The sequence below is a fragment of the Meriones unguiculatus genome, chromosome 1, assembly GCF_030254825.1.
Source record: "Meriones unguiculatus strain TT.TT164.6M chromosome 1, Bangor_MerUng_6.1, whole genome shotgun sequence".
NCBI lineage: Eukaryota > Metazoa > Chordata > Mammalia > Rodentia > Muridae > Meriones > Meriones unguiculatus.
In genome coordinates this window covers 105170044-105197179 of record NC_083349.1, presented here as the reverse complement: position 1 = coordinate 105197179, position 27136 = coordinate 105170044, and the positions used below count along the sequence as shown (strand labels likewise).

Below are 27136 nucleotides of genomic sequence, written 5' to 3'. Positions count from 1 at the left end.
AATGCATGCATGTAAGACTTATGTACATAGAAAATATGCCACTTAGAAATAATGTAAGGTGATATGACTCAAACCAAACTAACACAGGGCTGAGGGACAAGACTCGACCCTGGAGAGACGTCTCTGTCTTTGACCTCTGACTTCAGCTTATTTATCTAGGTACCTGTGTTGGTTTGAGTAGGAATGGCTCACACAGACTGGTGTGTCTGAATACCGGGCCATAGGGCGTGGCACTGTTAGGAGGTGTGGCCTGGTTGGAGTGGGTGTGGCTGTGGGCTTGTTGGAGGAAGTTCATCACTGCTGAGGCAGGCTTTGAGGTCTCTGCTCAAGCTCTGCCCAGAACACAGTGGAACACAGTCTCCTTCTGCTTCCTGTGGATCATGGTACAGAATTCTCGGTGCTTCCGGCACCACGCCTGCCTGCACGCTGCTTTGCTCCCCACCATGATGATAATGGACTTATGTAAGACAGCCTCAATTACACGTGTTCCTTTACACAAGTTGCGGTGGCCGTGGTGTCTCTGCACAGCAATAGAACCCTAACTAACTCAGTGGTCCTTCAGAAACCCTTCCTGTCCTACCTGTACTCACTCCAAAACAGTCAGACGAAGCAGGAGGAAATCTGCATCAGCTTGTATTTGTGTAGGATTGCTGGGTAATCTTCATTATCCTCAACCTGACTAGATTTAGAGTCGCCCAGGAAGCAGAGAAGCTCAACTGAGGTAGAAAGCCCCTCCCTGAATCCGGTAGCCCATGGATGGGGGTCCAGGAGTAGATAAGAGGAAAAGGAAATAGGTGACTGCACGCCCAGTGTGCAGCTCTCTGCCTCCTGACCAGGGCTGCTACGTGGACAGCTGCCTCAGCCCTGCCCTCAGCTTCCCTGCTGTACAAATCAGACTGAGCCAAAAAGGACCTCTGCTTCCTCAGCCTGCTTTTTCTACAGCAAAAACAAAAGTAACAAATACAATTATATAGCCTATGTCATGAGCAAACCATTCTATTCATATATGAATATATATGTATATATATTCATGTGTTTGTGTGTGTGTGTGTGTGTGTGCGTGTATACTCCGTACATACATAACAACCATTATATTCATTCTAAACATTTTAAAACAAACTTGAAATTTTTCAGTTAAATTTCCCAGAAACATGATGATGGACATTTTCGGTGGTTAATTTTAATTGTTAACTTGATGCAATCTGGAATCTCTCAGTGAGATACCGATTACATTGGTCTGGCCCGTGGACAGATCAATGAGGGATTTTCTTGGTTGGGTTAGTTGGAGTGAAAAAAACCCATCCTGAATGTGAGCACTGACATGTTATGGGCTGAGCCCTGGACTGTTTGTGAGGGAAGGAGGGGAGAGGAGAGGAGTGCAAGCAAGCAAGCATGCACTGCTCCGCTCTTGACTGTGGCTGGGATATGACCCAACCGCTCAAGCTCCTGCTACTGCAATGGCAGATTATAACCTAGAATTATGGGCTAAACCCCTTCTCCCATACGTTACTTTTGTCAGGGCATTTTATCATAGTGATGGGATAAGTAAATATGATCGTATCTTTTTATAACTTTTTATAACAAATCCCAAATTTGATTGGGAGGGGCGTCTAGCTAACTGAGGTACAATTTTAAGACTATAGAATGTCTGTGTTCCTTGCTACGTCCCTCTGCACTAATAAAATCCTACCATGCTCTGTATGTGGTAAGGAGATTATAGGCTCTAAATCCCCCTGTTCTCCTTCGGGAAAGTCACTATGAGGAAACCCAGGGTCTGGCACATGGAAACACACAGGTTGCCCAAACACCTGTCGTGGCACACCTGAGTGCCATAGCCTGCAGAGTACCGGACAGATTCTTTCTTCTTCTAGGAACTAGCACACACAAAGGCCAGGACTGGAACTGGAGCCTTCTAATACAGCAGCTCCAGCTTTCGTTCCCTCATACACACTTGGTAACTGTGTGTAACAAAGCACCTTTAGACTGAATGAAAGCAGTCTGTGTCCCACTTTAGGGGCACTGCTTCCTTCTGGCCATGGGCTAGCCTGCACACAGGAAGGGGGAGGAAGGGGGAGGAAGGGGATTATACTTACTTATAAAATCCAGTAGCAGACAAACTCACTGTATTCACGTAGGCATCCATGACCTGAGGAAGACAACGGCCATCAGGAAGGGACAACCACTAAGCTATGGTTATTCCCATATTTCAGATGAGAAAGCTAAAGCCTAGAGAAAATAACTTCTGACCTAGGACTTATAATGCATATATTGTGGCTGCGGGTTACTTATCGGTGTCATCTGCTCACAACGGATACTGGACCACATGGCTGGTAGCACAGGACAAAGCTCAGAACAACGGGGTTGAGGGAAGGAAAAATTATCATCAAGGCTGTCGTGAAAACAGTGCAAATACCATAATTAAACTACGGTTAAGCAGTCTCCATGCATATGGTACTTAATGAAGTGAATGTGAAAAGGAAGGTTAAGATCAGATGGGACATGGAAAGAGGAGTTGTGACACAAAAACTTGTATTCTCGGAATCTGGTGAGATGAGGTAGCACTTTCATATGGTTCATGTACTGTCCCATCCTGTTACTTCTCTCACCTAGTTCCCGTGTGTGTGTGTGTGTGTGTGTGTGTGTGTGTGTGTGTGTGTGTCAGTATCTTTCTATATAGCTCAGGCTGGACTCTAATCCATAATCCCCCTGCCTCTACCTATGATTACAGGCATGCCACAGCTCTGATAATTCTTTGCATGCAGACATCTAGTCCAGAATTCAGACCACTAGGCTCACTCTTATTGGAACTTTCTGTTCTGTCCCTCCTGGCATTTCATGGACATCTAGATCTCTCCCAGATGACATTTCGGTTGCCCCCTGACTCAAAAGTTGTGTGAGAGGAGAGGCTGCCAGGAGGCCCTCAGAGACATGGAGTTTTAGGAAGCGACACCTCACTGGGCCTGCTGAACATATGTGTGGACCCATGCCTGAGTGAGCCAAGACATGTGGAGGTGCTGAACAGAGACAATCCGTCCTTTCAGGCTTGGGAGGCCAGAACCCTAATCTCCACATGATTAGGGTCATGATTTAGGATCAGAAACTTTCCTCATGTGACTTCCATCAAGGAGCTCAGCAAACGTGAGTTTGTCCCTGCCCTGTGTCTCAGACAGCTCCTTCTACTTGTATGTGACTAGATCATCACGTCCTGTATGTGTTGGGCAGGGACAGAAGCCCTGCTGTGTGCTGTAGTTGGTGTACTTATCCACTGAAAAAAAAAAAAAAAAAGCAGCTTGAACCAGATCAGACTTACCCAGTCCTCCCAGGAGCCTTCGGGTTTCTTTTTCTTGAAGGGTTCTAGCCTTTTCAGTATGGTCTGACAAGCTTCCTGAAGGAACCCACCACAAACCAGACATGTCAATGCTCTGCACTCTGTACCAAATGACACCCAAGCCTCCATTACAACCCACCGATCTGCAGTGTTACCTCCAGGCAACCCAGAGGACCCTGATAGTAGACCACCACAGCCCTTGTCTAGGGAGCCCTCCTGACATCATGCCTAGGCTGACAGAGAGAGAACTTTTGAAGGGCTCCCAGGGAGGTGCCTTCTCCTACCATGCTCTTTGTTTGAGTAGATCCCTTGTGTGAGAAAGAAGCAAGGAGCTGGGATCTAGGTGACCCCATAGTCAAATATCAATTTTAGCAAATTATCTTGTGGCCAGTTCCAACCCTGGGTAATATTCTTTCTCAGAAGCCACTGCTTTCCTTCCAGCGTCCCTCCCCACCCCCTGTATCCAACTCCCCTGGCTCCAGTGGAAATGCTTATGCTGGAGTTTCTCCATTGACTCATATGGAGAACTAGTATCCTCCTGGGTAGCAGAGGGAAGTCATGACCACAGCCAAAGAGCTTATTCCAGAACATCACGAGGACTTCTTGAGAGCCCAAACCCAGGGCCCAAACCCAGCTTCTCAGGCTCCCCTGAACCCCTCACTTACATAAACAGCCTGACCATTGAGGTCAGCACTGGCAGAGGCAGCTGTGGGTGAGGTGTTGGGCACGGTGCTGGTACTTGTCTCACTGATATGAATCTTGGAGGTGGGGATTTTCAGAGCTCTGCTGGCCACCTGCAACAAAGGAGACATCACCCTCTAGGAAAGAGGTTATCATGGAGCTTGGCTGCCTCCATCTCAGGCCAAAGTTCAGTTTTACTGACAGAGGCAAAAACCAATCCTATAAGCTCCACTCTGCTGAGTATGGAATGTTGTCACACCTAACAAAGTGTAAGGAACCCGTTTTAGTTAGGTCTGGTTGCCTAAGACATCCACAAACCCATTTTAAGCAAATACTGGATTTAAAAAAAAAAAATCTGAATAAACCTCAAGGGCCAAGCAGATGTCCTGACTGCAACCCAGCACCATTAACCGAACCTCCCTGTGAGATCTTGCAGAGTTCAGGAAATGAGCTGTTTTCATACATAGTGAGCTCAGAGCCCAGAATGCCTATAATGGACGCATCCTTGGAGAATGCCTAGTCAATCCTTCAGCACAGATAAGGAGACAAACCAAGAGGGGAGAAGGCTTGTCCAAGACCAAGTGTGCATGTGCTCTCTGGCCTGTTGCTTCTCTTGGCACATCACACCACCCAACAGCACCAGACATCTTCTTGGACACCAGACATCCCAGACACAGTCCCCAGGCTTCTCACCTGAACCATCTTGGTGTGAAGGCCTTGACCCATCTCGGTCCCCCCATGCGTCAGCAGCACCGAACCATCAGTGTACACGTGGATGAGGGCACCTGCCTAAGGAAGGAGAAGAAGGCAGCCACAACATTCGGTAAATCCTGACTCAGCTTAAGCTTTGAAACTGAAGCAACAGAGCCCCCAAAGAAGAAAACCATTGGCTGTGTTTTAGATAAAAACCCAGGCAAAAATGACACAATATAAACCTCATTATTTAATTAAGCAGCCCTTCAGGAGTGTGGGAAATGTTTTCATTTCTCTGTGCGTGTCTTGTCCTGAGAAGGAAGTCGGTCATTTCTATCTGTCCCTACACTATACCTGAAGAAACAGAATGAAGATGAGTATCTGTGTGTACTCCTCTAATTATGATGGGCAAAAACTATAAGTTGACCCCCAGACTCCTGTCTCACTGCTGCTTCACATACTACACCAACAGGGAAAGCCCTGGTCAGGCCTGTTACCAGTGATGAGTACTGCTTGTCCAAAATAACCAAAAGCAGGGGTACAACTGTGTCCCAGTCCAGAGGATATGGCCCAGTTATATAAAGCAATTACCTGGTTCAAAAAAGGAAGTGTGAAGCTTATTCCAAACTTAGTCGGGATAATACATAGTCCTCTCTTTTTCCAACAGTTCTCCCTGGAGAGAAAAGAACATTCAAATTCTCACTCTGTGGACCTGTCTGGCCTGCAACTCAGAGATCTGCCTGACTCTGTCTCTTAAGTGCTGGGATTAAAAAAGTGTGTACTACCAGTTGTGGCCTAAAAAGAACCTTCTTATAGAATAATACTTAAGTCTAGTTGGGTATATTTCGGTTAACATCTTCGTGCTAAATCAGAACAGGACATCCTTGGAGCCACTTACACAGCCACTGTCATTACTGAATGGTGTCCCAGCAGGAAAGATACAAACGAGAGAATGGGAATCTACATCCCTGGTCCTCCGGTGCAGAGGGCACAGACTTCTAAGTGCTCACCCTAAGTGGAATTTGCATTTAGACAGTGTGCTATAATGACCTTCGATTGTCCTTGTCCTGAGGAGAAAGAGAATGATGCTTTCTCCAGATATTTGTTCAAATAAATAACTCTGCGAAGAAGACAGAGCCGATACAGTCATCCCCACCTTGCAGATGAATTAACTGAAGCCTACTTCAGAGACATGGAATGACTGCCAACGTCAAACGCATTTGCTGACCTCAACGGTAGGCACATAGCTGTGGTGTTCCTGGTCCCCAACCAACTCTCTACATGATGTGGTACTCTCAGGAAGCCCACTGATGGATACAGATGAACCTCAGCTGATGGCTCTGATGTTAAGTGAAGGCTGGAGGTTCCCTATTCCTGGCCTAAGATCATTCAAGAGGAAGCTGTCGACGAGCTGGGAAGTTGAGGAGCCTCAAAAGTTGTCCATTAAGCTATCAGCCCGTTATCTGGGGATCAGTAGAAAGGCTGGACCGCAGCAAAGCGGCAGCGCATCGGATCAGCAGACTCCCCACCCTGAGTTTACCTGTTGAACTTCTCCACTTCCATCTTGCGAGCGTGATATTGAGAGCTCGCTATGCACTCATCCCAGCACCTGGGCAAGGTGAAGGCCTCCAGCTTCTGGTTGAAGTGGGTCAGGTCCCCTTCTTTGTACATGTTTTTCCTCCGTACCTTTCCAAGAAGAGATACATTGGGTCCTGTCAGCTTCTTGTTAGGTCCCTCTGCAGTGCCTGCTTATACTCCCTGCCCCAGGAGTCACTCTTCCCCTAAATAAGCCTCCCCACTGTCAGGCCAGCTCACCTCCTCTGCCGGCAGCCCGCATGTCAAGGCGACCTCACTCATCCAGTGCTCCGCAATCAGCATTCCCTGAGGACCCCCGAAGCCTCGGAAGGCTGTGTTGGAGGGCAGATTGGTCTTACAGATCCTCCCAGTGCCCCGGATGTTGGGGATCTTGTAGGCGTTGTCCATGTGGAACAGGGCTCGTTCCATTATCTGAGGAAGAAGAAACCAAAGTAGAACGGAAATACACTGCTTTCCTTCGCTTCTCAGCACAGGAGATGCTCTCAATCCTGTCTTCTCTAGGCCAGCTGTCGACTGCTCTACTTCAAGCCCGTGTTATTTCTCCCGCGGGACAGCTTACCCTCCTGTGAAGGTCCCCAACCCAGTTCCTCGCGTGGGAATCCTTTCCAGGACCTCCAGTCGGAACTGAATGTTTGCCTCTTTAAAAATAACAAGTTGATTGTTTTTCTGCTTGGGCCATTGTAAAGTTGTTTTCTTTTAAAGATATTTTCTGGAGAGAGAGTGTGTGTGTGTGTGTGTGTGTGTGTGTGTGTGTGTGTGTGTGTAGACAATAATACAACATTTTTTAAGAGAGAGAGAAGATGCAAGGGTTGTATATGGGAGGAGTTGGAGAGAAAGGGAAATGATGTAACTGTATTTTAAGTTTTTTTTTTTTTCCAGAGGATGGATATATGTATTTTCTGTATACATATACCCTTACCTGGCTCGGAATAGAATTCTGCACTATAAATTTACTAATTTCCTGCCACATTTTGAAAGTATTTTGCTAGTATATTCCAATTCCCCAATACAGAGGCCCAATAAACGCTTTCAACTCTAGAAAGAGTTTTGCTTTTACCTTCCTAAAGACTCTAAAACTCACTCTCCAGATCTCTAAATTTTATGATGAGTCTATTTTCCTCTTTTATGCTCGTTCTAAATCATCTCTTTTAATCTTAAAATCTATGTTCATTAGTTTGGGTATATATTTTTAAATTGTTTCTTGATAGCCTCCTTTACTGTTTGTTTCTAGTTTTTGTTTTCTGAAATGTCGATTTTTTGGAACTCCTGGACTGGTCTTTAATTTTTCTTGTATTTTTTTTTCCTCCTTCCACAGTGTTGGGGGAGAGCCATCAAGTTTCTTTCAATCTGTCTTACAGTTTTAATTCACCAGCACTCATTTTCATTCCTGGGCCGGTCTAATGTTATAGCATGTTGCTCTCTCTGTGCTGAAATGCCCAATCTTCCTGAAAAGACAAACACTGACTTTAATTGCTTTTGCTTGTTGGTTTTACATGAGTTGGAGTTTCCTTCCACAAGTGTAGTTTCGTTTTCCTGTAAATAAATTGCTTTTTTCATGCCCCTCTGTCTTAAGTTCTTCATTGCTTCCCTTTATAACTCTATCAATTCCCTCCCGCCCTTTCTTTTTTTCCTTCTTCCCTTCTTCTCTTCCTTCCATCTTCTCTTTCTCTGTTTCTCCCACCTATTGTGTTTCTTCAGGGCAGAAACTATTTCATAGTCTCTTTATACTGACACCTAGAGCTAGGTAGGAACACAAAACATGTTTATGGGGTTGAATTATGAGTTTTTACAACCTTTGGGGATAACTACAGCAGGCCTGTCAACCTGATTTACTCTAAAACACCAAAACATGTTACACATGATGAGAGCGCTAGGAATGCTTGCTGTTCTGAACAGTTGTAATAGTAGGTTGGGAATAAAAGGTTTTCTGACTGAACTAATTAGCCCCTCTCATTGAAGGGGACTCAAAGGGCCTAACAGGAAACCTGTTTTTTTTTCTGAAATGTTTCTTTAAAAACTAGGACTCTATACGTGTATGACTAGTCTGGTCATAAAATTTGGACGATAACTTTTTAAAAGCATTACCAGCAAGGTAAATTTGATAATTATCTCACCCATTGCATCTACTTTTTTTTTTCTTTGCTTCTTTTTAAGCTACACTTATTGGTTTACTTGAGTGGGTGTGTCATAGCATGCATATATAAGTCAAAGGACAACTTGCAAGAGTTTGTTCTCTCTACCATCTCCATTCTAGGATTAAACTCAAATCACCAGGCTTTGTGCCAAGCACCTTTGCCCACTGAAAACCACCTTTGTGGCCATACTAGTTATTTTATTTCAATACTTAATTATTCTAATCTTATCGGCCAAAGCTGTGCCAACAGTGAGGAATGCACACTCTGGCTGCTGGTCTTATTCTTGTCATTTCTATGACTCAAGGGGACTCAGCAGAAGCTAAATACAAAAATACCCAAGGAGTATATTCAATATTACTCAAGGTTTTATCCTAGGAAACAGACACCCAGAATTAATGCACAGTATGAGGACTTCCCATCCCAGTAAGCTCCATGAAGATGATAGATTATAGATGATAGATAAATAGATAGATAGATAAATAGATAGATAATAGAGAGATAGATGATAGATAATAGAGAGATAGATGACAAATAGATGATAGATAGATGGATGATAGACATGAAAGATATAAGTTAACAACAATGCAAAATATTCTGAAAGGGAAAGAAAACTGGCAGACACACTACACTCTTCAGGAAGCAAGAAACGGTGGGTGAGGAGTTGTAGGGTTTAGAGGTTTGGGGTGGGTGGTTTATGCCTCCTAGACTTCAAACCTTTATGAATATCAGGGAACCTAGAAATATCAATGATTATAGAGACTAAAAAGGATCACCCACCTTTTAAATCTCGTTCTTTCTATCCAAATGGTCAAGAAAAGGTAGCCTAGCAAAGGTCTTAGACACTAACTACTATACTCTAACTGAATGCCTTCCCCACACACAGGCACATGCATATACACATGCATACACACACACACACACACACACACACACACACACACACACAAGCTGTGACCACATTACTATACTCATATCTGTAAAATCTCATCAGAAGCTTACGGTTTTGTGATCATGAGGCTACAATGCAGTGTCCTAACACCCTTGTTGAGATGGTATCAGAGAAAGTCAGGCACAGATCTAAGGCTCACTATAGGCTACATTTATAAAGTGCTACCCATGCCCCAGAAAGCCATTGCAGAGCACATAAGACCCTGGACTTCCACACACACTTAGCAGGAAAGACCCCTTACTTATCACCTTCTGGGTGGTGCCAGAGGCCTAAAAATGTACCAAGGCCTTCACCAGAGCCCCACTTGCTGTTCAGTAGCTAGTCAGACATTAGAAGACTTGGTGCCACAACTACTGTACAGTCATGATTGCAATGGCCATGTCATATCCCATGCCTCCTTACCCTCTAACCCAGAACATGTAACTTTCTCTCTTGCTCTTTCCATCTCCTCCTTCCCAGCAACAGCTGGAGGTGGTGGCTTAAATAAGAATGGCCCACATGGGCTCATATATTTAAATGTTTAGTCATCAGGGAATGGCAGTACCCCCTGATGGAGTGGGAGTATGGATCAGGAGGTGTGGCCTTGTTGGAGGAAGTGTGTCACTGGCTGTGGGCTTTGATGTTTCAAAAGCCCAAACCAAGCCCAGTGTCTCGCTCTTCCTGCTGCCTGTAGATCTGGATGAAGAACTCTCAGCTACTTCTCCAGCACCAGCTCTGCCTGCCTGCTGCTATGCCCTCTGCCCTGATAACAATGGACTAAACCTCTGAAACCATAAGCCAGCCCCAGTTAAATGCTATCCTTTGCAAGAGCTGTCTTGCTCATAGCATCTCTTCACAGCAGTACAACACTGACTAACACACTGGGTCTCTAGGTTGCCTGCCCTATTTTCCTTTGAAACTAGTAAAATGGTACTCGGTTTTCCTTTAGAGTCTGTTTTTTGTTAGAAAAATGTAAGTAAAAACACAATCCTTTTTCTTCCTTTTGAACTATCAAGATCATTTCTGACATTCTTAATGTGTTTTCCAATATAGGCAAAGTAAATAGTCAAAATAAAAACAATATAAATAGGGGAGAGTGAAGAGTCACCAACAGTGATGGGGAGGGTAAGGTTTCTACACTTAACCAAAAAGACAAATCCAACATCCCAACTCGATGATAGTAAGTTGTGAATATAAAATATAACATATCTAGCAAATAGCAAAAATCTATACAAGTATTATAACTTTAAAAAATACTGTTAATAAACAAGATGGAGTCCTCCAAAACATTCAAGTAACTCAGAGAAAGACAGACAAAAACAAAACAAAACAAAAAAAAACAAAGAATACTAAAACCTAGAGCAGAGAACAAACAAAAATAAAGGAGCAGACATATGCCCTCCTGTCTCAATAGTTCTATTACATGTAAACAGTGTAAACGCCGGAGAAATGGTGGCTAAGACTGCTTACTGCTCTCACAGAGGACCAGGGTTCGGTTCCCAGTACCTACAAGGCAGTTCACAACCATCTCTAACTCCAGTTCCAGGAGACCTGAAACCCTCTTCCGGCCTCCACAGGCACCTGCACACACCTGGTACACATGCACTCATGGAAGCACACACACACACACACACACACACACACACACACACATCACCACCAACAACAATAAAAATACAAATAAAAGACATTTAACAGAACATTTAAAAATATGACCCAACTACATGTCTTTGAAATTTTCATCTCAAAAATAATAATATAGGTGGGTTGAAAACAAAAATATTAAAAAAAATAGCATGTAATTGTTTTGGTTTTGTTTTGCTTTGCTTTGTTTCCAAGATAGGGTTTCTCTGTGTAGCCTTGACTCTCTTAGACTCGCTTTGTAGAACAGGCTGGTCTCAAACTCACAGTGATATACCTGTTTCTGTCTCCCTGAGTTCTGGGATTAAAGGTGTGTGCCACCAGCTAATAGCAAGTGAATGTTAATCAAAAGAAACCAAAAATGATTTTTAGTAACATCAGATAAAAGAGACTTTTGAGCAAAATGTTATGAAAAAAAAAAAAGAGAGAAAGAGAGATTACATAATGATTAAGTGTGAGTTTTCCCCAAAGATCTAGGGTAGTAATTGGTTTTGTCTCAAACAACAGAGATGAAAAACACATGAAATAACAACCAGTAGAGCTCAAGGAAGAAGCAGGAATACCCGCATTTACAGTTGGAGTGCCCCGTTCTCAAAACCAGCAGAGGAACCAGACTGAAACCCAGGAAGGGGGTGGAAGAACACAGCACTAGCCAAAAGCAGCTACTGGACACCTACCCAACATTCTACTTAGGGGAGAAAGAAAACAGATCCCTCCCCAAAAACACTTTCTCCTGCTAAGCTTGGGAACTACCTTAAACGGCCTCAAATCCCGTAAAGGTAAGGACCCTGAAAGAAGCGGCTTATCCTGGATCAGTGGGGTGGAACTGAAATGCAATTACTTCTCTCTAAAAGAGAAGGCAGAGAATACAGAGAGACTAAGAGCGCGGTGTGGGGCACACGTAGAAACTGAGTGACAAGGCAAGGACCCGCCCACTGGAAAAGACAAACAAAGGATTCTCCCACTGAGGAGAGCGACATGGACGGTGGCGCTACCGACACTTTGACTTCACACTTCTGGCCTCTAGAACCGTGGAAAGATAAATGCCCACTGTATGTGTTATTAAGTAAAACAGAATTTTGTCAGAGGGATGCTGGAATGTAACGTGCTGCAACCTAACTCGGTTCACAAACTAACTGAGTGCGCTTGACTTGGGTAAGGAACAGCCACACGCATCCAGCTGTGGACACCTCTTACAGAGAGGTAGTGAAGTGATGGCACTCAAAGGAAGCAAAGGCCAAGCTGCAACACAGTGGCCACTTCTATGCTTCACTTCCGTTTTCTATCCATAGGTGCCACCCACCCACATCTCTGAGCCTCCGTTTTTTAATTCAAAGATTTCATTTTATATACAAACTAATATTACATGTATTTGTCATGCACACACAAAGATGTAAAGATAACATGGTTGGGATGGCAAGGTATCCTGAATAGAAAGGATGGGTCTAATCGGAGATATAATATGACCACTCTCTGCTCAGAAGCTGAAAGTGAGGGGCAGTTAGGTAGCTAGACAAAAGAATGGGCAGGGAGGAGGACAGACTGTGGGCACGCCCTCAGCCTCCCAGTCACCCCCAGCAGCAGGCTGATCCTACTCACACTCCGAGAGAGGTCCTCCGTGTTCCCACCATTGCTGAAGTGAGCCACCTCCAGAGCCACTATTTTCCCAGTCTTCATGAAGCCAACCTGATAAAAGGAGAGTCGTTCTCAACAGCACCCACGTCTGGCTGTCTCTGATCGATCCCACCTGCTTACACCACCCAGGGACACAGAGAAGATCGAGAACCTTGTATTTTGCCAGGAAGGGATGTCTGCCACCAGTTATCAGGATGTCCTCATCACGGTCCAGCATGCAGCGTACAGGGCGGCCTGTCCTGGGGCAGGGGGGTTAGAAACCTGTGAGCCTCCAGCAGTCTAGCCCTGTGAGTCTTGGGGATGCTACACAGTAAAAAGGACTTCCTTTTCATCCATGCACTAAGCTTTGCAATGGAGCTACTGTGCTGAACAACACAGAGGGAATGCCAGGCTGCGAGTCCTTGCCTTCCTCCTAGGGAGTTTAGAGCCAGTTAAGGAAAATAAGACATGAATACAACATGCAAAGAAACTACTGAGATTACCCTTGTCCAAGGGTTCAAAACACAGAAAACTGAGAAATCCAAGTAGGGACAATTACTTTCAGGAGCAGGAGAATCTAGAAGGCCTTCCTGATCTAGCTGGCATTATTCTATTTCTCAGATAATCTCATTGCCATTGGTGAAGGGGGCCTAGAAACTCACTTGTATGCAGCCAAAGCCACTGCCGTGGACAACACAGTACTTCTCGTCTCCTTCCCTCCAAAGCCTCCTCCCATTCTCTTTACTCGGACTACAATCCGGTTGTCTGGAACACCCAACATTTTTGCAACAAAGCTCTATGCAAAAGGGAAAAATAAAAATTTTGCATTGATGCATTCTCTGGACTTTTCCCAGGCCTGACCTCAACCTGTCCAACATGCCTGGCCTTAAGCACTGCTATAAATTCTGGGATTTCTGAAGTAAAGATTCCCCTCACCTCCAGGTGCTGGCTGGTGCCACAGTCCAGCACTCGCTGGTCATGGCAGATTGAATTCAGGCAACTCAGATACATATTTTTAACCAGAAGGACAAGATAGAAGCACACTTTCAGAGCAGAAAAAAAAAATCACCTCATGTGACCAGGGCTTTTAGGTCAGACTGGTAGGAGCAGAAACCAAAACTCCTGACAACCAATATCATGTAATAGGTAGTCAAGAAAATTCTAGCTGTGGCTTCTAAGTTAGTGGTCCCTGAGGCTATCCTTAGCCCCATACTTGATTTTAAAAGACGAGAAATTTGGGCAGGATATGCCTCAATATGCCTTGGCCACATAGCAGCAAAATGATTTTTAAAAAAAGACTTAATTGGTTCTAGCACAAGTGCTAAAATGCTTCTAATTGGTGCAATAACACTAGCAAGCCCCATCTTACTCAACAGTTAAATGACAATGCTACCTTGGTGTTGACAGGGTCCCTTTTCGGATCCATATCTAGTATCTGCTTCTTCCCATTTCCTACCCTGCCCTTCTGGTCCACTAGGGGCACTATTGTCACTGACAGCACTGCTTTGAGCTGACCTGGGTTTTCATGGTGTTCTGTGTGCTCACAAAGAGCTCCATCTCGCCTGCCTCTCCTTTTGGTACAGCGATGGTGCAATTGGTCTCCAGGTAGAAGTGTTCCTGGCCACCAATATACAGTTGTCCTGGAGAAGGAAAGAGACCTCTGATGAGCCCAGACCTGGAGAGGGATATGCCCAAGGTGGCTGATCTTGGTTGCCAACTTGACACATCTGGAAAGAAGGTGCTTCAACTGGAGAATTGTCTCCATCAGATTGCCCTGTAAACATGCCTGTGGAGTATTTTCTTTATTGTTACTTGATGGAGGAAGGGCTACCCCCACTATGGGCAGTACAGTATCTGGGCAGGTAGGCCTGGGCTGCATACAGAAGGTAGCTAAGCAAGGCAGAGAAAGCACGCCAGGTAGCAACGTTCCTCAATGTCTGGTTCCTGCCTCCAGGTTCTTGCCTTGGCTGCCCTCAGTAAAGGACTGGAGCCTGCAATCCAAATAAATCCTTTCCTCCCAAAATGCTTCTGATCAGTGTTTTATCACAGCAGCTGAGAAGCAAACCGGAACACCAAAGGAAATATTCCATCAAGGAACCCCCTGCTCACAGGGGTCATCTCTGATGAACAACTGGGATGCGAAAGGTTGTTAAAGTCCTAGCCCTCTTGAATTGTGTCTGTTCTTCCAATCCTCCTCCCATCAAAGAAGCCAGAATAGCATGAAATACACTGGGCACAGTCTTCTCACTGTAGCCACTGGGCATCTGGGAATTCTAAAATGATCATTGTGAAGTTTGAGAAAAGGTTTTAAAAAGAAAAAAAAAAAAGGCAAACATGATTGGAAATGTGTCTTTCAGAATGGAAACAGTCCTCTTAGAGAATCAGTCAGCATGCTAGTTAGCAAGGCCTAAGGGTCAAAAGTATCCCAAAGGGGCTAATGGGTTGTCTTGGCCTGGGCTGGGAGCAGTGGGCCTAGTTCATAGGGTTAGATAGAGTTCAGGGAGACTCAGAGGAACAGAAGCTCACAGAAGCATTTCAGGCATCTAGTGAGGGTAGGGAATTTGTGCTAAAGCTGGACACATCTGTGGCCAATTGTCCTCTCTACGCAGCCTTCCAAAGATACAATGCAGGATTGCTTAGGTATATCCAACCCAGAGATGGGAGGCTGGAGATTAAAATGGTGGAGGCCCCATCCCTGCTAACTGCCGACAGTTTCATTCCAAACACCAGAGGTTTCTTATGCTGGGAAACGCTGCCAATCACTTCCCTTCTTTAGGGCTCTATGTGTATCTCTAAAATTTAACTCATAAACCAACATCTCCATCCCTTCTGCCACACAGTGACACTGTACCTGAGACAACGTTGTCTGCTTCAGAAAAGCCTTTCTTGAGATCTCCTTTCTCGATTTTTATCTCAGGGCCATAAAAGGAGCTGTTCTTTATAGCATCCTGAGGGTCAAAAAAAGAAGGTTCAGGAATGTGGCTTTCCAGGGAGGAAGGTGATTCTGACCAGGAAGAGAGGGGCTTTCTGAATTACTGCCTCTCTCTCCTCACAAATGTGCCTTGTACCCTAAAGGATACTCTATTAGAGCTCACGGAATCCTGTTTTGTCCATCCCTTCGGTGGTGGGAGATGGATAGCTCTAAGTATTCTGGAAAAGCAAAGTCTCAAAATGAAACAAACACGGCCGAAATGTGAGGAATGAAGCTCAGTTTGTCCACTGGTGGACTGAACCCAGGATTGTGAAAGGTAAGGCTTCCTTGGGCATAAACTCTAGGGTTGGAAAGAATTCCAAAATCCATTTAGAGATGCCCTTTAACTTATGATAGGGTTACATCCCAATAAATCTGTCATATTGAAAACACCATATGCTACTCAATGTACCTAGCATACTGAGTGAACAACATAGCTTCAGCTAGCTGACCTTAAACTCAGAAAACCCACATTAGCCTACAGTGGGCAAAATCACCTAGCACAAACCCTGTTGAATGCAATATTGGATATCATATGTGAGTTGAATATCATACTGAAAGTGAGAAGCCGGGTGTTTGCAGGCTACACTTGTGCACTATTGTTAATCTGAAGAATCAAAATCATTTAAACAGAACCAAGCAAAGCTCTGTGTCAACTGTAGTCAAATCTCTATGTGCTGCTCAATTCAAAGGCGTCTTCTTTGGAGTATTCTCCAAAGGAATGCTTTGGGGACAGGAGCTCACCCTCTACAGGAGCAACCCATGTCTCAGTTACCTCGATTGTGATAATGGCTGGAAGGTCTTCATAGGTGATTTTCACCACTTTAGCAGCTCTTTCTGCATGCTCTGGGGTGTCAGCAACCACAGCGCCAATGATGTGCCCAACACAAGTGACCTACGAGGAGAGACAAGCTGTTAAGACCACACAGTTCCTCAGGAAGCAAACCTTTATGGATATGTTAAAAAGGCAAGGGTGGTCCCCACCTTTCAGTCAGAGCATATTTTAGGAATGTCCTCAGACCTTTCCATTTCCTGAGCCTACTAACTGAGGCCATGAGCCTCTTCATGAGAACTTAGAATCAGTACAACAGGAAGAGGGCATAGAGCTCGCTGGCACCAGGGTAGGAAGAGATTTCATCTCAGTGCCCAGTGTTTGTATTTTCACTCTGATAGCTTATTAAAAGCTGCACAGAGAAGAGTGTGGACAACGGTTCTACTTGTCTGCCATGAGCCATATGGGAGACATGACCCCAGCAACTAACTGTCAACACCAGTATGTTCCAACAGTCTTGGTCTCCTTATGAAAAGATAAAGATAGGATGCTGAAGAGATGGCTCAAAGTCCACACTCATGTCCATAACTTCATCTAGACCAGTAGTTCTCAGCCTGTGGGGTCATCACCTCTTTGCAGGGCTGGTGCAAACCACATGTCAGATAGTTATATTACAATTAATAACAGTAGCCAAATTACAGTTACGAAGCAGCAACAAAATAATTTTATGGTTGGTGATCACCACAACATGAACTGTATTAAAGGGTCACAGAGTTAGGAAGGTTGAGAACCACTGCTCGGGATGCTCCAAAGCTGCAAATCACAAATGCTGGTTTAGACACGTTAACACCCATTTTTCAATTTAGAGTGAGTTTTGCTTCCTTTTAATTGTCAAGTCCCTTAAAATGATGTGTGTTATATACACGTGTACATGTTCATATGTATTTATGCGCACATGCTTGAGGGGGTCAGAGGTCAGCATCAGGTATTCCTCGTTGCTCTACACCTTATTTTTGAGACAGGGTCTCTCACTGAAATCTGGGGCTCAGTGACTGGCTAACCTGACTGGCCAGTGGGCTTTAAGGATCTTGCCTGTCTAGATTACATATGTGTGCCACAACAGTTCATTTTACATGGTGTAAACTCGGGCCCTCATGCATATGTAACAGGCACATAAAAGACGGAGCCGTCTTCTACAGAACTCGTAGCGGATCCCCTTCAGGGATCATTTTAATCGTATGCCCGTCGGAAAAGAAATGAAACATTATTATGCAGCTTATCATATTAAGATGCAAGGTTTCTAACAATGCCAACCAATTTTCGGCTTGCGGGCCTCTGAAAGGTCTCTAGAAGAAGAGTAAAAACAGACCTAACTGGTTCTGCAGCCTTGACCTGCTTGTACCTATTTGACTCTCCCTGACTAAAATGCTAACAACACTCCTGGGGCTCTAGACATTGATAAGGTAATTTGTTCTTCTACTAAACACTTTATAAATTTCCTCCTTGTGTTTACAGGTTTTTGTTCTTTGCTTCACTCTGCCATTAATATGAAAAAGGTGATTAGCCTTCAGCAATACCTACTTGAATCTAATTTGCCATCTTTAATCAGTATTGGAATCACAAAAGGACCATCTGGGAACTAACTATCCTGTGGGTGGAGATAGGGAGTTAGCAACTGTCTTCAGGGCTTGTGGACTGTTATTGCGGATTTTCATAGAGTTGAAATCAGTAAATAAGCTCTCATACAGGTGGGCTGTCCACACCCAGTGGTGGGATTGTGATCTCGTTTCTAGTTAGCTTATTTAATGCATTCTTACGTTCTTTCAGTAAAGGTGCTTAATGCTCTACATTACTAGCTGTGAACTCACATATAATCACCAACCTTGTTTTTCTGCGATTTTGGCAGGGAGTCTCCTATTATACAAAAACAGCTGTCATCAATTAAACAATCAAATAATATTCTGTCCGTTTGTAGGTTATCCCAAATGCTGGCCAATTACTTGATAGTCACATTATATGCAGGATTAGGAACTTGGAGCAATGAGCACAAAATTAAAACCATGATATTTATTCCTGTTATGTCTGATGACAAGTCCAAATATACCTTATCCTTCGCAAAGACAGTCTCATCGTTCAGAAGGCCGGTTACATTACTATTAGGAATGTCCTCTGCGGTAAGGAAGCAAACAAACCCTGGCACCTTCTTGGCTTCTGAAGCGTCTACGGACCTGGAGAATGAGCGCAGTGTGAGGCCAGGTCAGCAAGCTGAGTCAGGAGATACATCGTTGGGCTTGGATAGCCTGTCTCATTTAATGATCTTTCCTCCACCCACATTCTTCTCACCTCTTATCTTCCTCCCAGTTACATTCTAACTCATTTTTATCCTGCTCTGCAAATGGTGACTGAATGCCTTCCGTGGCATTCAGATGTGTGTCAAATGCTGCTGCCTCCACATATCAGATGCTAGCCCTGGTCTGTCCTCCAAATACTGGGACCCAGATCCAAGAGAATAGCGGTAACTCTGGGGAGTTCTGGTTGAAATATGTCTCACTCTTCCAACCCACCCATTTGCACACTGATGCGGTGGAGCTTGCTGGAGTGTATGCAGTATGAGTCATGACACTGTTAACATGGGCTCAAAGCGAAGACCATGAGAAAGGACTCATCCCTAGTCCTAGCTGGCAATCAACTGAAACAGAAAGTCCACCCTAATTACCGTGTGAGGTGTTTTGTGTCTAGCTCATGGCTCTTGGAGCCTGTCTCCAGGTCAGGAGCCCCAGGAAGAAAAGATTGGCAGGAAGGCTTGGGTCAGCCCTGAGGCAGGGCCCAAGAGGGAATTATTTCCGGCTGTTCCACTCAGCCATGAGGTCTGTGTCCAGTGCCACCAGAAGCTGAAACTCAGCCTCTGCCTTTAAACATCCAAAGGTGTCATGGCTCAGTTTCAAATGCTACCTCACCTCAAACACAGTCCCTGCCACCTGTCAGTCATGTCATCTGGGGAAAGTAGCACCTCCTGCTTAAGCCTTAGTTCCTCTGCCTCACCTGCGTGTACCAGTGTTGTGAAGAAGTGAGCCAACGTATGAAAAGCTTGTGAAACCAGTGGCAAACACCAAGCACTGCATTGACTGCTGAGCACTGTGCTCACCACTGATGTCGCTATTGTAGTAATTCTTGCTGTTCATCTCTCAGCATCCAACAAACAGGTGTGGGTGGCTCTTCTCTGCTAGGTGCTGTGTGGACACATTCAGGGACCCTCACAAACACCCAGTTACAGACGGGGAAACCAGAACTTCAGGGCAGATATGGGTCTCAGCAGCCATGTCCACCCTGTAGCTCTGGCAGGATCTAATTTCCAGCTTTGTGGGCTAAGGCTGTGATCTTTCCTGTATTGTTCCCTATTGCTCTGAAGTTCTGCACGTGCTCAGCCCAGGCTCTGAATTTAAGTCTTACCTGGTCCTGTTAGAAGCCTGTCACCTACACTCAGGGCTTTCAGGCCAAGTGTGACTGCCCTGCTCAACTCCCAGACTCTCCTCTTGCCCTCCTACCAAGAGAGTTTCAGGTACCATGCAGAAAGCCCAAACCTTTCGGCTGCTCTCTGATGCATCTGAGAGGACTTCCTGCCTCCCCTCAAGGACAGGGACTCCCTAAGGGGCCCTGTTATCTTGGCATCTCCAGCCCCACAGGGAGTGCTTCTCACTGACTCCCTGGGAAGCCGTACTCACGTAATCTTAGCGTGGGCCCGGGTGCTGGTGACCAGCCTGAGAGACAGCTCATTCTCGTAGCGGGGAATGTCATCACAGTACACGGCCTCCCCCGATGCCTGCATCTCTGCGGCCAGGTGAGGCAAGGGCCGGCCCACCATGTCCTCCTGGGACTGGTCCTTGGGTACCTCCTGAAACAATACAGTCACCAGTCAGGCTGTTCCTCTATAAGCCCAGGGGATACTGGGAACTAGGGAGAGCCTGATAGAGCTAAGGGTAAAGGACATAAAGGGGAAAGAGGCACATAGGAAGTCACTGACAGGGTAGTCATAGTGCAAACATATCAAGAAACAACAAAAGAAACTAAATATGCATTAGCTGTGAGCTGAATACTGCAGAATAGTATGCAACCATTAAAACATACTTTTGAATAATTTAAAACAGAAGAAAGAATGCTTATATTAAGCATAAAACATTCTATTATGTGTACTGACTAATCCTATGCAAAATAGCACATGCTACTAATATCATGCATATTTGATATATATGAATATATATGTATATATCCATATAAGCATAAGGAAAACTAGAAATAAAACAGAAATACAGTGACTTTCTCTTGGAGAATAGATTTTGGATGACTATTTTCCTACTATACTATATTTCCCAAAACGTTTCATTAATTTTAGAATCAATCTTTATTTTAGTTGTTTTTCACAGTACTAAAGTGTCTAATCCTTACCGAGCATTTTTATGTGCCGTGGACTTCTTTTTTTTTTTTTTTTTTTTTTTAATTATTTATTTTTTTAATTTTATGTGCATTGGTGTGAAGGTGTCAGATCCCTTGGAACTGGTGTTACAGACAGTTGTGAGCTGCCATGTGGGTGCTGGGAATTGAACCCGGGTCCTTTGAAAGAGCAGGCAGTGCTCTTAACCACTGAGCCACCTCTCCAGCCCCAGTGCCGTGGACTTCTAAGCAGCTGAATTTTATTTTTCAACACTAGAGGTGGGCCCGAGTTCTTACCCTCGCTGGTTCAGGACTGCATACCCTGCAACCACACTTCAGTCCTCCCCACCCCCCTCGTTCTGTGAAACAAGTCCGTCATTATCCACACATGCAGGCAGGTCTAATCAACTTGCCCAAGAAACGCAGAGGCAGTTTGCCCAAGGTTACAGAGTAAAGAAGGGGCAAACTTTGGATTCCTGATTGGCAGCCATACCCTGGAGCTAGCTCATCTGTGGGCTACCAGCTCAGAGCTCTGCAAACTGCAGCCAGTTCTTGGTCCTATACATAAAACAAACTTAGCACATTTGTTTATTTTGGATGGTTTGGTTTGGTTTGGTTTGGTTTTGAAGACAGAGCCTCCTGTGTCCTGGTTTGTATTCAGATTTTCTGTGTGGCTGAAGATAGTCTCAAATACCTCCTGATCTTTCTGCTACTACTTCCCAAGCACTGGGATTACAGACATGCCCTTCCACAGATGTTTTATGTGGTGTTGGGTCTGAACCCAGGGCTTCGTGTGGAAGCAAGCACTGCACCAACTGAGTTACATCCTCAGCCCTTTATTCATTTATATGTTACAGCTGCTTTCAACTACAGTGACAGGACTTTAAACATTGCAATACTCTGTACAGCTCACGAAATCTGAAGTACAGGTGGGAAATGTGCTGACTTTTTGCCTAGTACAAAACTTGTTAGAATGATGTGTTTGTCTGCATACACTCATCCACACATGTTATCTTCGAGAAGACTTTTGGACTGGCACATTAGGGGTCAGGAAGGACAAAATGGATTTTTCTTTTCCCTAAGGAACAGATACAATTTAGCATCCAATCCTAACAGAGTAATGGAGACCAAAAAGGACAAGACAGCTACACTGGCAACACTGTGACCCTGGTGTTCTTCCCTGGGTATTTATGCTCAGGGTGAGGGACTTTACGCATCTGTGTGCCACTCAAGTCAATCATTTGCCAAAGCTCAGCCATGAGTCATCACATGTGGCTGCAGAGGCCCTGGCATTAAACATGCCATGTGTACTCACTTGGAAAAGCTGGACATTAGCTGGAGGGTCCTTCTGAAAGAGCAGAGTGGCACTGGCAAAGGTGGGGTCCAGTTTACCACACGCCTGTGGAAGTGAGGTAACAGAAGAGGCTGGGACCCTGTCATCTTGTTTCCATCCTTCCATCCACGAGTAATAAAGGTAATGATTCTTCCCTCACCCCTCCATTCCCCTATCCCCTCATTCCCCCATCCTCTCACTCCCCCATCCTCTCACTCCCCCATCCCTTCATTCCCCACCTCCCCATCCACTCATCCCAGAGTTTTGAGTACAGTGCAGGATCTGTCTCAAAATTCAAATGTGCACCCTTAAGACTCAGTATTCAATAACTATACCAACTACATTTCCAGCCACCTTGATCCTACACCCTGAACACTTAGTCCTTTCTCCAACATCCCTAGCTTTATGTCCTTCCACATTTGCGCATGCTGCTCACTTTGTTGGACTACCCCACCCCCTCCTTAAAGTCTTCCTTATCCTCCTTTACTCTGGAAATGTTTAATGCTATGGAAGACTCTCAGAATATAACCTCAAGGAGAGCAAGCTGGGGTATAAACCCCTTTACTCAGAATGATTCCAAATCTGCCGAAAAAGTGATGTGTACAGTCTCAAAGACAGACGTCGGTAGATGAGGTGGTGGCACCATCCCCAAGCTGTTCTGACCCCTGCTCTTCTGCTCTCAGATGTTGAGAGAGGAGGGCAACTTTGCCACCCAAATCTGCCTCCTGAGTCCCCAGACACAGCGCTGAAGAGACTCTGTGCCCGCCCCTGCCCCATACTCACACTCTGGTCCACTCTGCCCAGCTTCTGAAGCACTGTCAGGTAGAACTTGAAGAAGAAGCTGAGGGTGAGGGTGCGCCGGAATTCCACCATACCACCAGGGGCATCGGGGGCCAGGTACAGCTCCTCTGCCAGGCCAGCACTCACTTCCTGCAGCAACTGCTCATTCCAAGACCTGGAAGAAGGCAGAACGTGGACTTGCTTCCCCCCATCCATCTCCTTCATTCAGTGTGGAGCATGACAACCCAGGCCTCTGCGGGATAGGCCTGGGTTCAAGCTCTGACTCACATGCCATGAATTACACAGCTGCAGGCTGATTCGTCCATTATCTTTAAAGGCACACACAACTTTCTCTATATATCTATAGATAGATGATAGATAGATAGATTAAATTTTTCTTTTCTTTTTTGAGATTGTACTATAATTACATTTCTTCTTTTCATTTCCTCTCTCTAAACCCTCTCATATAGGCCTCTCCACTCTCCTTCAAATTCATGACCCCCTTTTTCTATTGTTACTGCGCACACATATCTATACGTGTATACATTTATATTCCTAAATACAACTCGTTTAGTTCATACAGTGTTACTTGTATATATATATATTACTAAATCCCAAAAATAATAGTAATCTTAAAAATAATAGTAATCCTAAAAATAATGATACATTCTTATAATACACTAGGCAATGTCCTAAGTACTTTATATGAGTTGTTACTTTGCATTTAATTAAACATTATTGTAGGGAGAAGTCTGATGACCATTTTACCACTGAGAAATTTTGGAATAGAGAGACAAAGTAATAAGACTTCTACTACACATCTCATCAGTGGTGGAGTCAAGGAACCAATTTTCAAGTTCAGTTCTGTCTTATCTATACGGTCATTGTAAGAATCATATAAGGTAATGTCAGTGAATCACTCGGCACAACTACTACCTTGTAGCAGCCCTGGCTACAGTAGTAGCAAGGTTACTAATAGGAATATGGATAGCAGTCGTAGTGGCAATGATAATAATAATAGTAACAGTGGTAGTGGAAATAGTGGTGATACCACCAACAGCAGCAGTAATACTGTTAGCAGTAACACTTCTAACGGCAGTGAGAGGCGTGGTGGCAGCCAGAGTCATAGCAACAGTAGTCAGGGAAGCAGTAATAGTAGAAGCAGTAGCATCAATAGAAATACCAGAAACGCTGTTACTGATTTGGTAGTAGCAGTGGCATCAATTGCTACTGCCTGTAGGAACAGCAGCAGCAGCTGTGGCAGCAGTGTGGTGGGAGTAACACTGATGGCAAAAGGTAGCCATAGTAGCGGGAGCAGGGTGCTGCTAGCAGCAAGAGCACTAACTGCGCTCAGATCTTGTAATGCACTAGCCGCAGTAAGAAGAGCAGCAGCAGCAATGCTAATAAGATAACCCATACAAGCAGGGTTACCAATGGCCGTGTTCATAATAACAGGCTGAGAACGGAGGGGCCCGCAGCAGTAGCAGCAAGAGTAGTAGGATATACTGCGATGGCAGAGATGCTAGCCATACAGTGATGTTAGAATAACAGCGGCTGTGAGACCAGCAGCAGTCACGGCCACAGTATTAGAAGCATCACCAGAAGGAGCAAGAGCAACAGCATAAGCAGCTGTGGCCATAGTAACACCCCAGCAGCCAGTGCAGTGGTGCAGGCAGCTTCCTGTGCAGTCCGTGCTTACTTGGACAGCTGCTTCGAAGTGGTCTTGAAGGCTGATATGGTTCTATTGGCCATCCCTCCATAGCAAAGGGATAGTTCCTGTACCTCAATGGTCCCCGGCTTGAACAAGACTCTCATGCCACTAGTCACCTTGGCGATGTCATCTTCTCTCCGGGAGGCTTGCTTGAAGGCTGAGAAAAACTCACCCTAAAAAAACCAAAACAAACAAACAAAAAAATTAACCGTTTCCCACAGTCTGAAAGCATAGCAGAAACATAGGGCTGTGACTGAATGGGAGGAAAGAGAAATGGGGAGGGTGTAACTGTGCCTTGAAAATCAGCCAGGAGCCTGTCTCAGGTAGCAAAGTCAAGGCACTCTTAGACCACGTGTTTAGAAGTTGCAAGCCACACTCCCAGAAGCTGGAAAAGGTCAGGACTTCCCCACCTGTCAGGCAATCTGGGGATGAGTGGTCTTCACAGAGCAAGCAGCAGGAAGGAGAAAGGTTCCCCCAAAAGAGCTCTCAAAGACCCATCCTGGTGACTGTCAGAATCCACCGGCCCCTCCAGAAACCTCAATGCATTCTCCTTGGCATGCTGCCTCTCCAGCCGGGGCAGGGAGACATGGTTACAGGCTGTGTGACACCACATCGTCTGCGGCTCCCCAGATGTTCCTAGTGGGTCCCTCCCACCAGCGTACTGCTGATTGAGACATCAACTTTCCTGTGAGCCTGCGTCCCGCTATGAGGCAACTGCTACTTTGTGTTAGAAGCACACTTCTCTCCTGGGCCTGAACCAGGTCAGTCTCTACGGAGAGGAAGATAATACGAATCGCTTTCCAGGAAAGAATCATATGACATCTGCCCTCCACATCCGTGCTGCTCCTCAGGTTGGTGGCTGCATATTTTTATTAACATCAAAGGCTCTTTGTTCTGAAGGAGCCACGGAGACTCCTCCAGGGCATCGTTCTTGATTGCTGACATGCCTGCAGCGCCTTGCCCAGAGCTGAAGCTGTTCTACAGCAGGCACCGGTTCCATATGCTACTCCCAGGGCCACACTGGTGCCACCAGCTGTCAGGGTAACAGTGTCCTTTCTTGATAAAACTGTCTAGTTTACAGCATACAGTCTCCTTTCTTTTATCAAATGCTAGCTTTTGTTAAAGGCCGTATCTGAAAAAATAAAAGCTCATCCCTACAAAGCCTGACTCTATCTCCTTTCCCCACTCAATTAAAAAGAAAATTAGTGATCTGTGAAATTCAAAATTCTGAAACTCTTTTGCTCAAAATAGTCTATATAAACACAATCTGGAAAATCATTAGGAGGCCACCTCAGGGGCATAATTGCTCAAATTGAATTAGCATTCTCATTAAGGAGGTCAAAATCTGCAAGAACAAACCCTTCCCACACCGGCTAAGCACTTCCTGTAACCCGTAGCTATCCTGACAGCTGCTCTGCTGGCCTCGCCCAGAACATTTTTATAATAATGTCTGTTGTGGCCGTATTCTCAGTTGGTGATTGCTGAGAGGAGTTAAGTACACCAGGCCAAGCCACCCAAGGCACTGCATCTGCCCAAATTAAGTCAGAAAAGATGGCTCGTGAAAGCCAAAATCCAGCAGTGCTGGACCAGAGTAAGGCTGAGGAGGCAACACCCTAGTAAGTCCAAGGTCGGCATATGAGCCAACCTCACAGCAGCTTCTACACTCAGCGTGTAGGACCCATACACTTCACCTTGGGAAAGTAACATCACTGGCACAGGGCAGACATAGCTGACAAACAGGGATGTTCTTGGCACTGTGCCGTGAACTGCTGGATAATGATCACCATTGGCTTCCGTACATCTACCAGGAACCTCATGAGCTCTGTCCTTCAGTCTTCCCTGTGGTCTGTACAGTAGGCAATATGGCGCCTATTTTACAGAGAGGACACACATGTCTCAGAAAGGTGAGACAAGTCCCTCCGGATCCCATGTCTGACCATTGAGTTCCACAGTCCATGCCCTGCAACTTCTCCTTGTCCACAAATGATAGACCAAGGCAGAGTTAGCGAGAATGGACCCATGTTAAAGCTGCGAGATGCTAACGTGGTTCTGAGACTGTGTTTGGGGTCCTTAACTGGAGTCCAATGGTGGTATAGTTCGGGCAGAGCCTGAAACAACTCCTGCTGTCTTACCTCCCTGCTGTAGGGGATCTCGATGGACAGCAATATCTCCTCTGGACTGAGCAGAGTCTTTCTGTAGCCAGGAAAGAAGGTATGATCCATCCGAACGGTTCTCCTAGTACCTGTGTGCAGACAAGATGATAACAGCCACATGCACATGAGGCTGGAGACAGGACAGTCCATCAGTGGGACAAGTTCCCCTCCATGCTCTTTGATACCACTGTCAGCGGAAACAGATGGCAAAACTGGAACCAAGTCCCCTTCTGAGGTCCTTAAATAGTATGTGCTGGTCAACAATCATTTTATGGTATAAAAACACGTACCACAGCCAAGGTCAAGCAGATATGCAAAGTCACTGAGTGTGAAGTCAGATTAAGGGCAAGAAAAAAGTTGTATCACTGCCCT

General features: G+C 45.1%; 1 protein-coding gene across 2 annotated transcripts in view; it reads right to left on the bottom strand.

Annotated features, from left to right (window-relative positions):
- The window catches only part of Xdh (xanthine dehydrogenase), a 65569-nt gene that overhangs the window by 7582 nt on the left and 30851 nt on the right, over window positions 1–27136 (bottom strand). For both annotated transcript variants that reach the window (XM_060364601.1, XM_021651204.2), the window contains exons 13-31: window positions 26744–26853; window positions 24600–24784; window positions 22904–23075; window positions 22103–22186; window positions 20082–20251; window positions 18464–18587; window positions 16363–16482; window positions 15468–15564; window positions 14132–14256; window positions 13279–13412; window positions 12789–12876; window positions 12602–12688; window positions 6518–6709; window positions 6243–6388; window positions 5294–5375; window positions 4703–4798; window positions 3994–4122; window positions 3311–3385; window positions 2094–2146 (exon numbers count right to left, since the gene is read on the bottom strand). In XM_060364601.1, coding sequence (XP_060220584.1) covers window positions 2094–2146; window positions 3311–3385; window positions 3994–4122; window positions 4703–4798; window positions 5294–5375; window positions 6243–6388; window positions 6518–6709; window positions 12602–12688; window positions 12789–12876; window positions 13279–13412; window positions 14132–14256; window positions 15468–15564; window positions 16363–16482; window positions 18464–18587; window positions 20082–20251; window positions 22103–22186; window positions 22904–23075; window positions 24600–24784; window positions 26744–26853 — 2269 coding nt within the window. The remainder of the gene's footprint in view (window positions 1–2093; window positions 2147–3310; window positions 3386–3993; window positions 4123–4702; window positions 4799–5293; window positions 5376–6242; window positions 6389–6517; window positions 6710–12601; window positions 12689–12788; window positions 12877–13278; window positions 13413–14131; window positions 14257–15467; window positions 15565–16362; window positions 16483–18463; window positions 18588–20081; window positions 20252–22102; window positions 22187–22903; window positions 23076–24599; window positions 24785–26743; window positions 26854–27136) is intronic.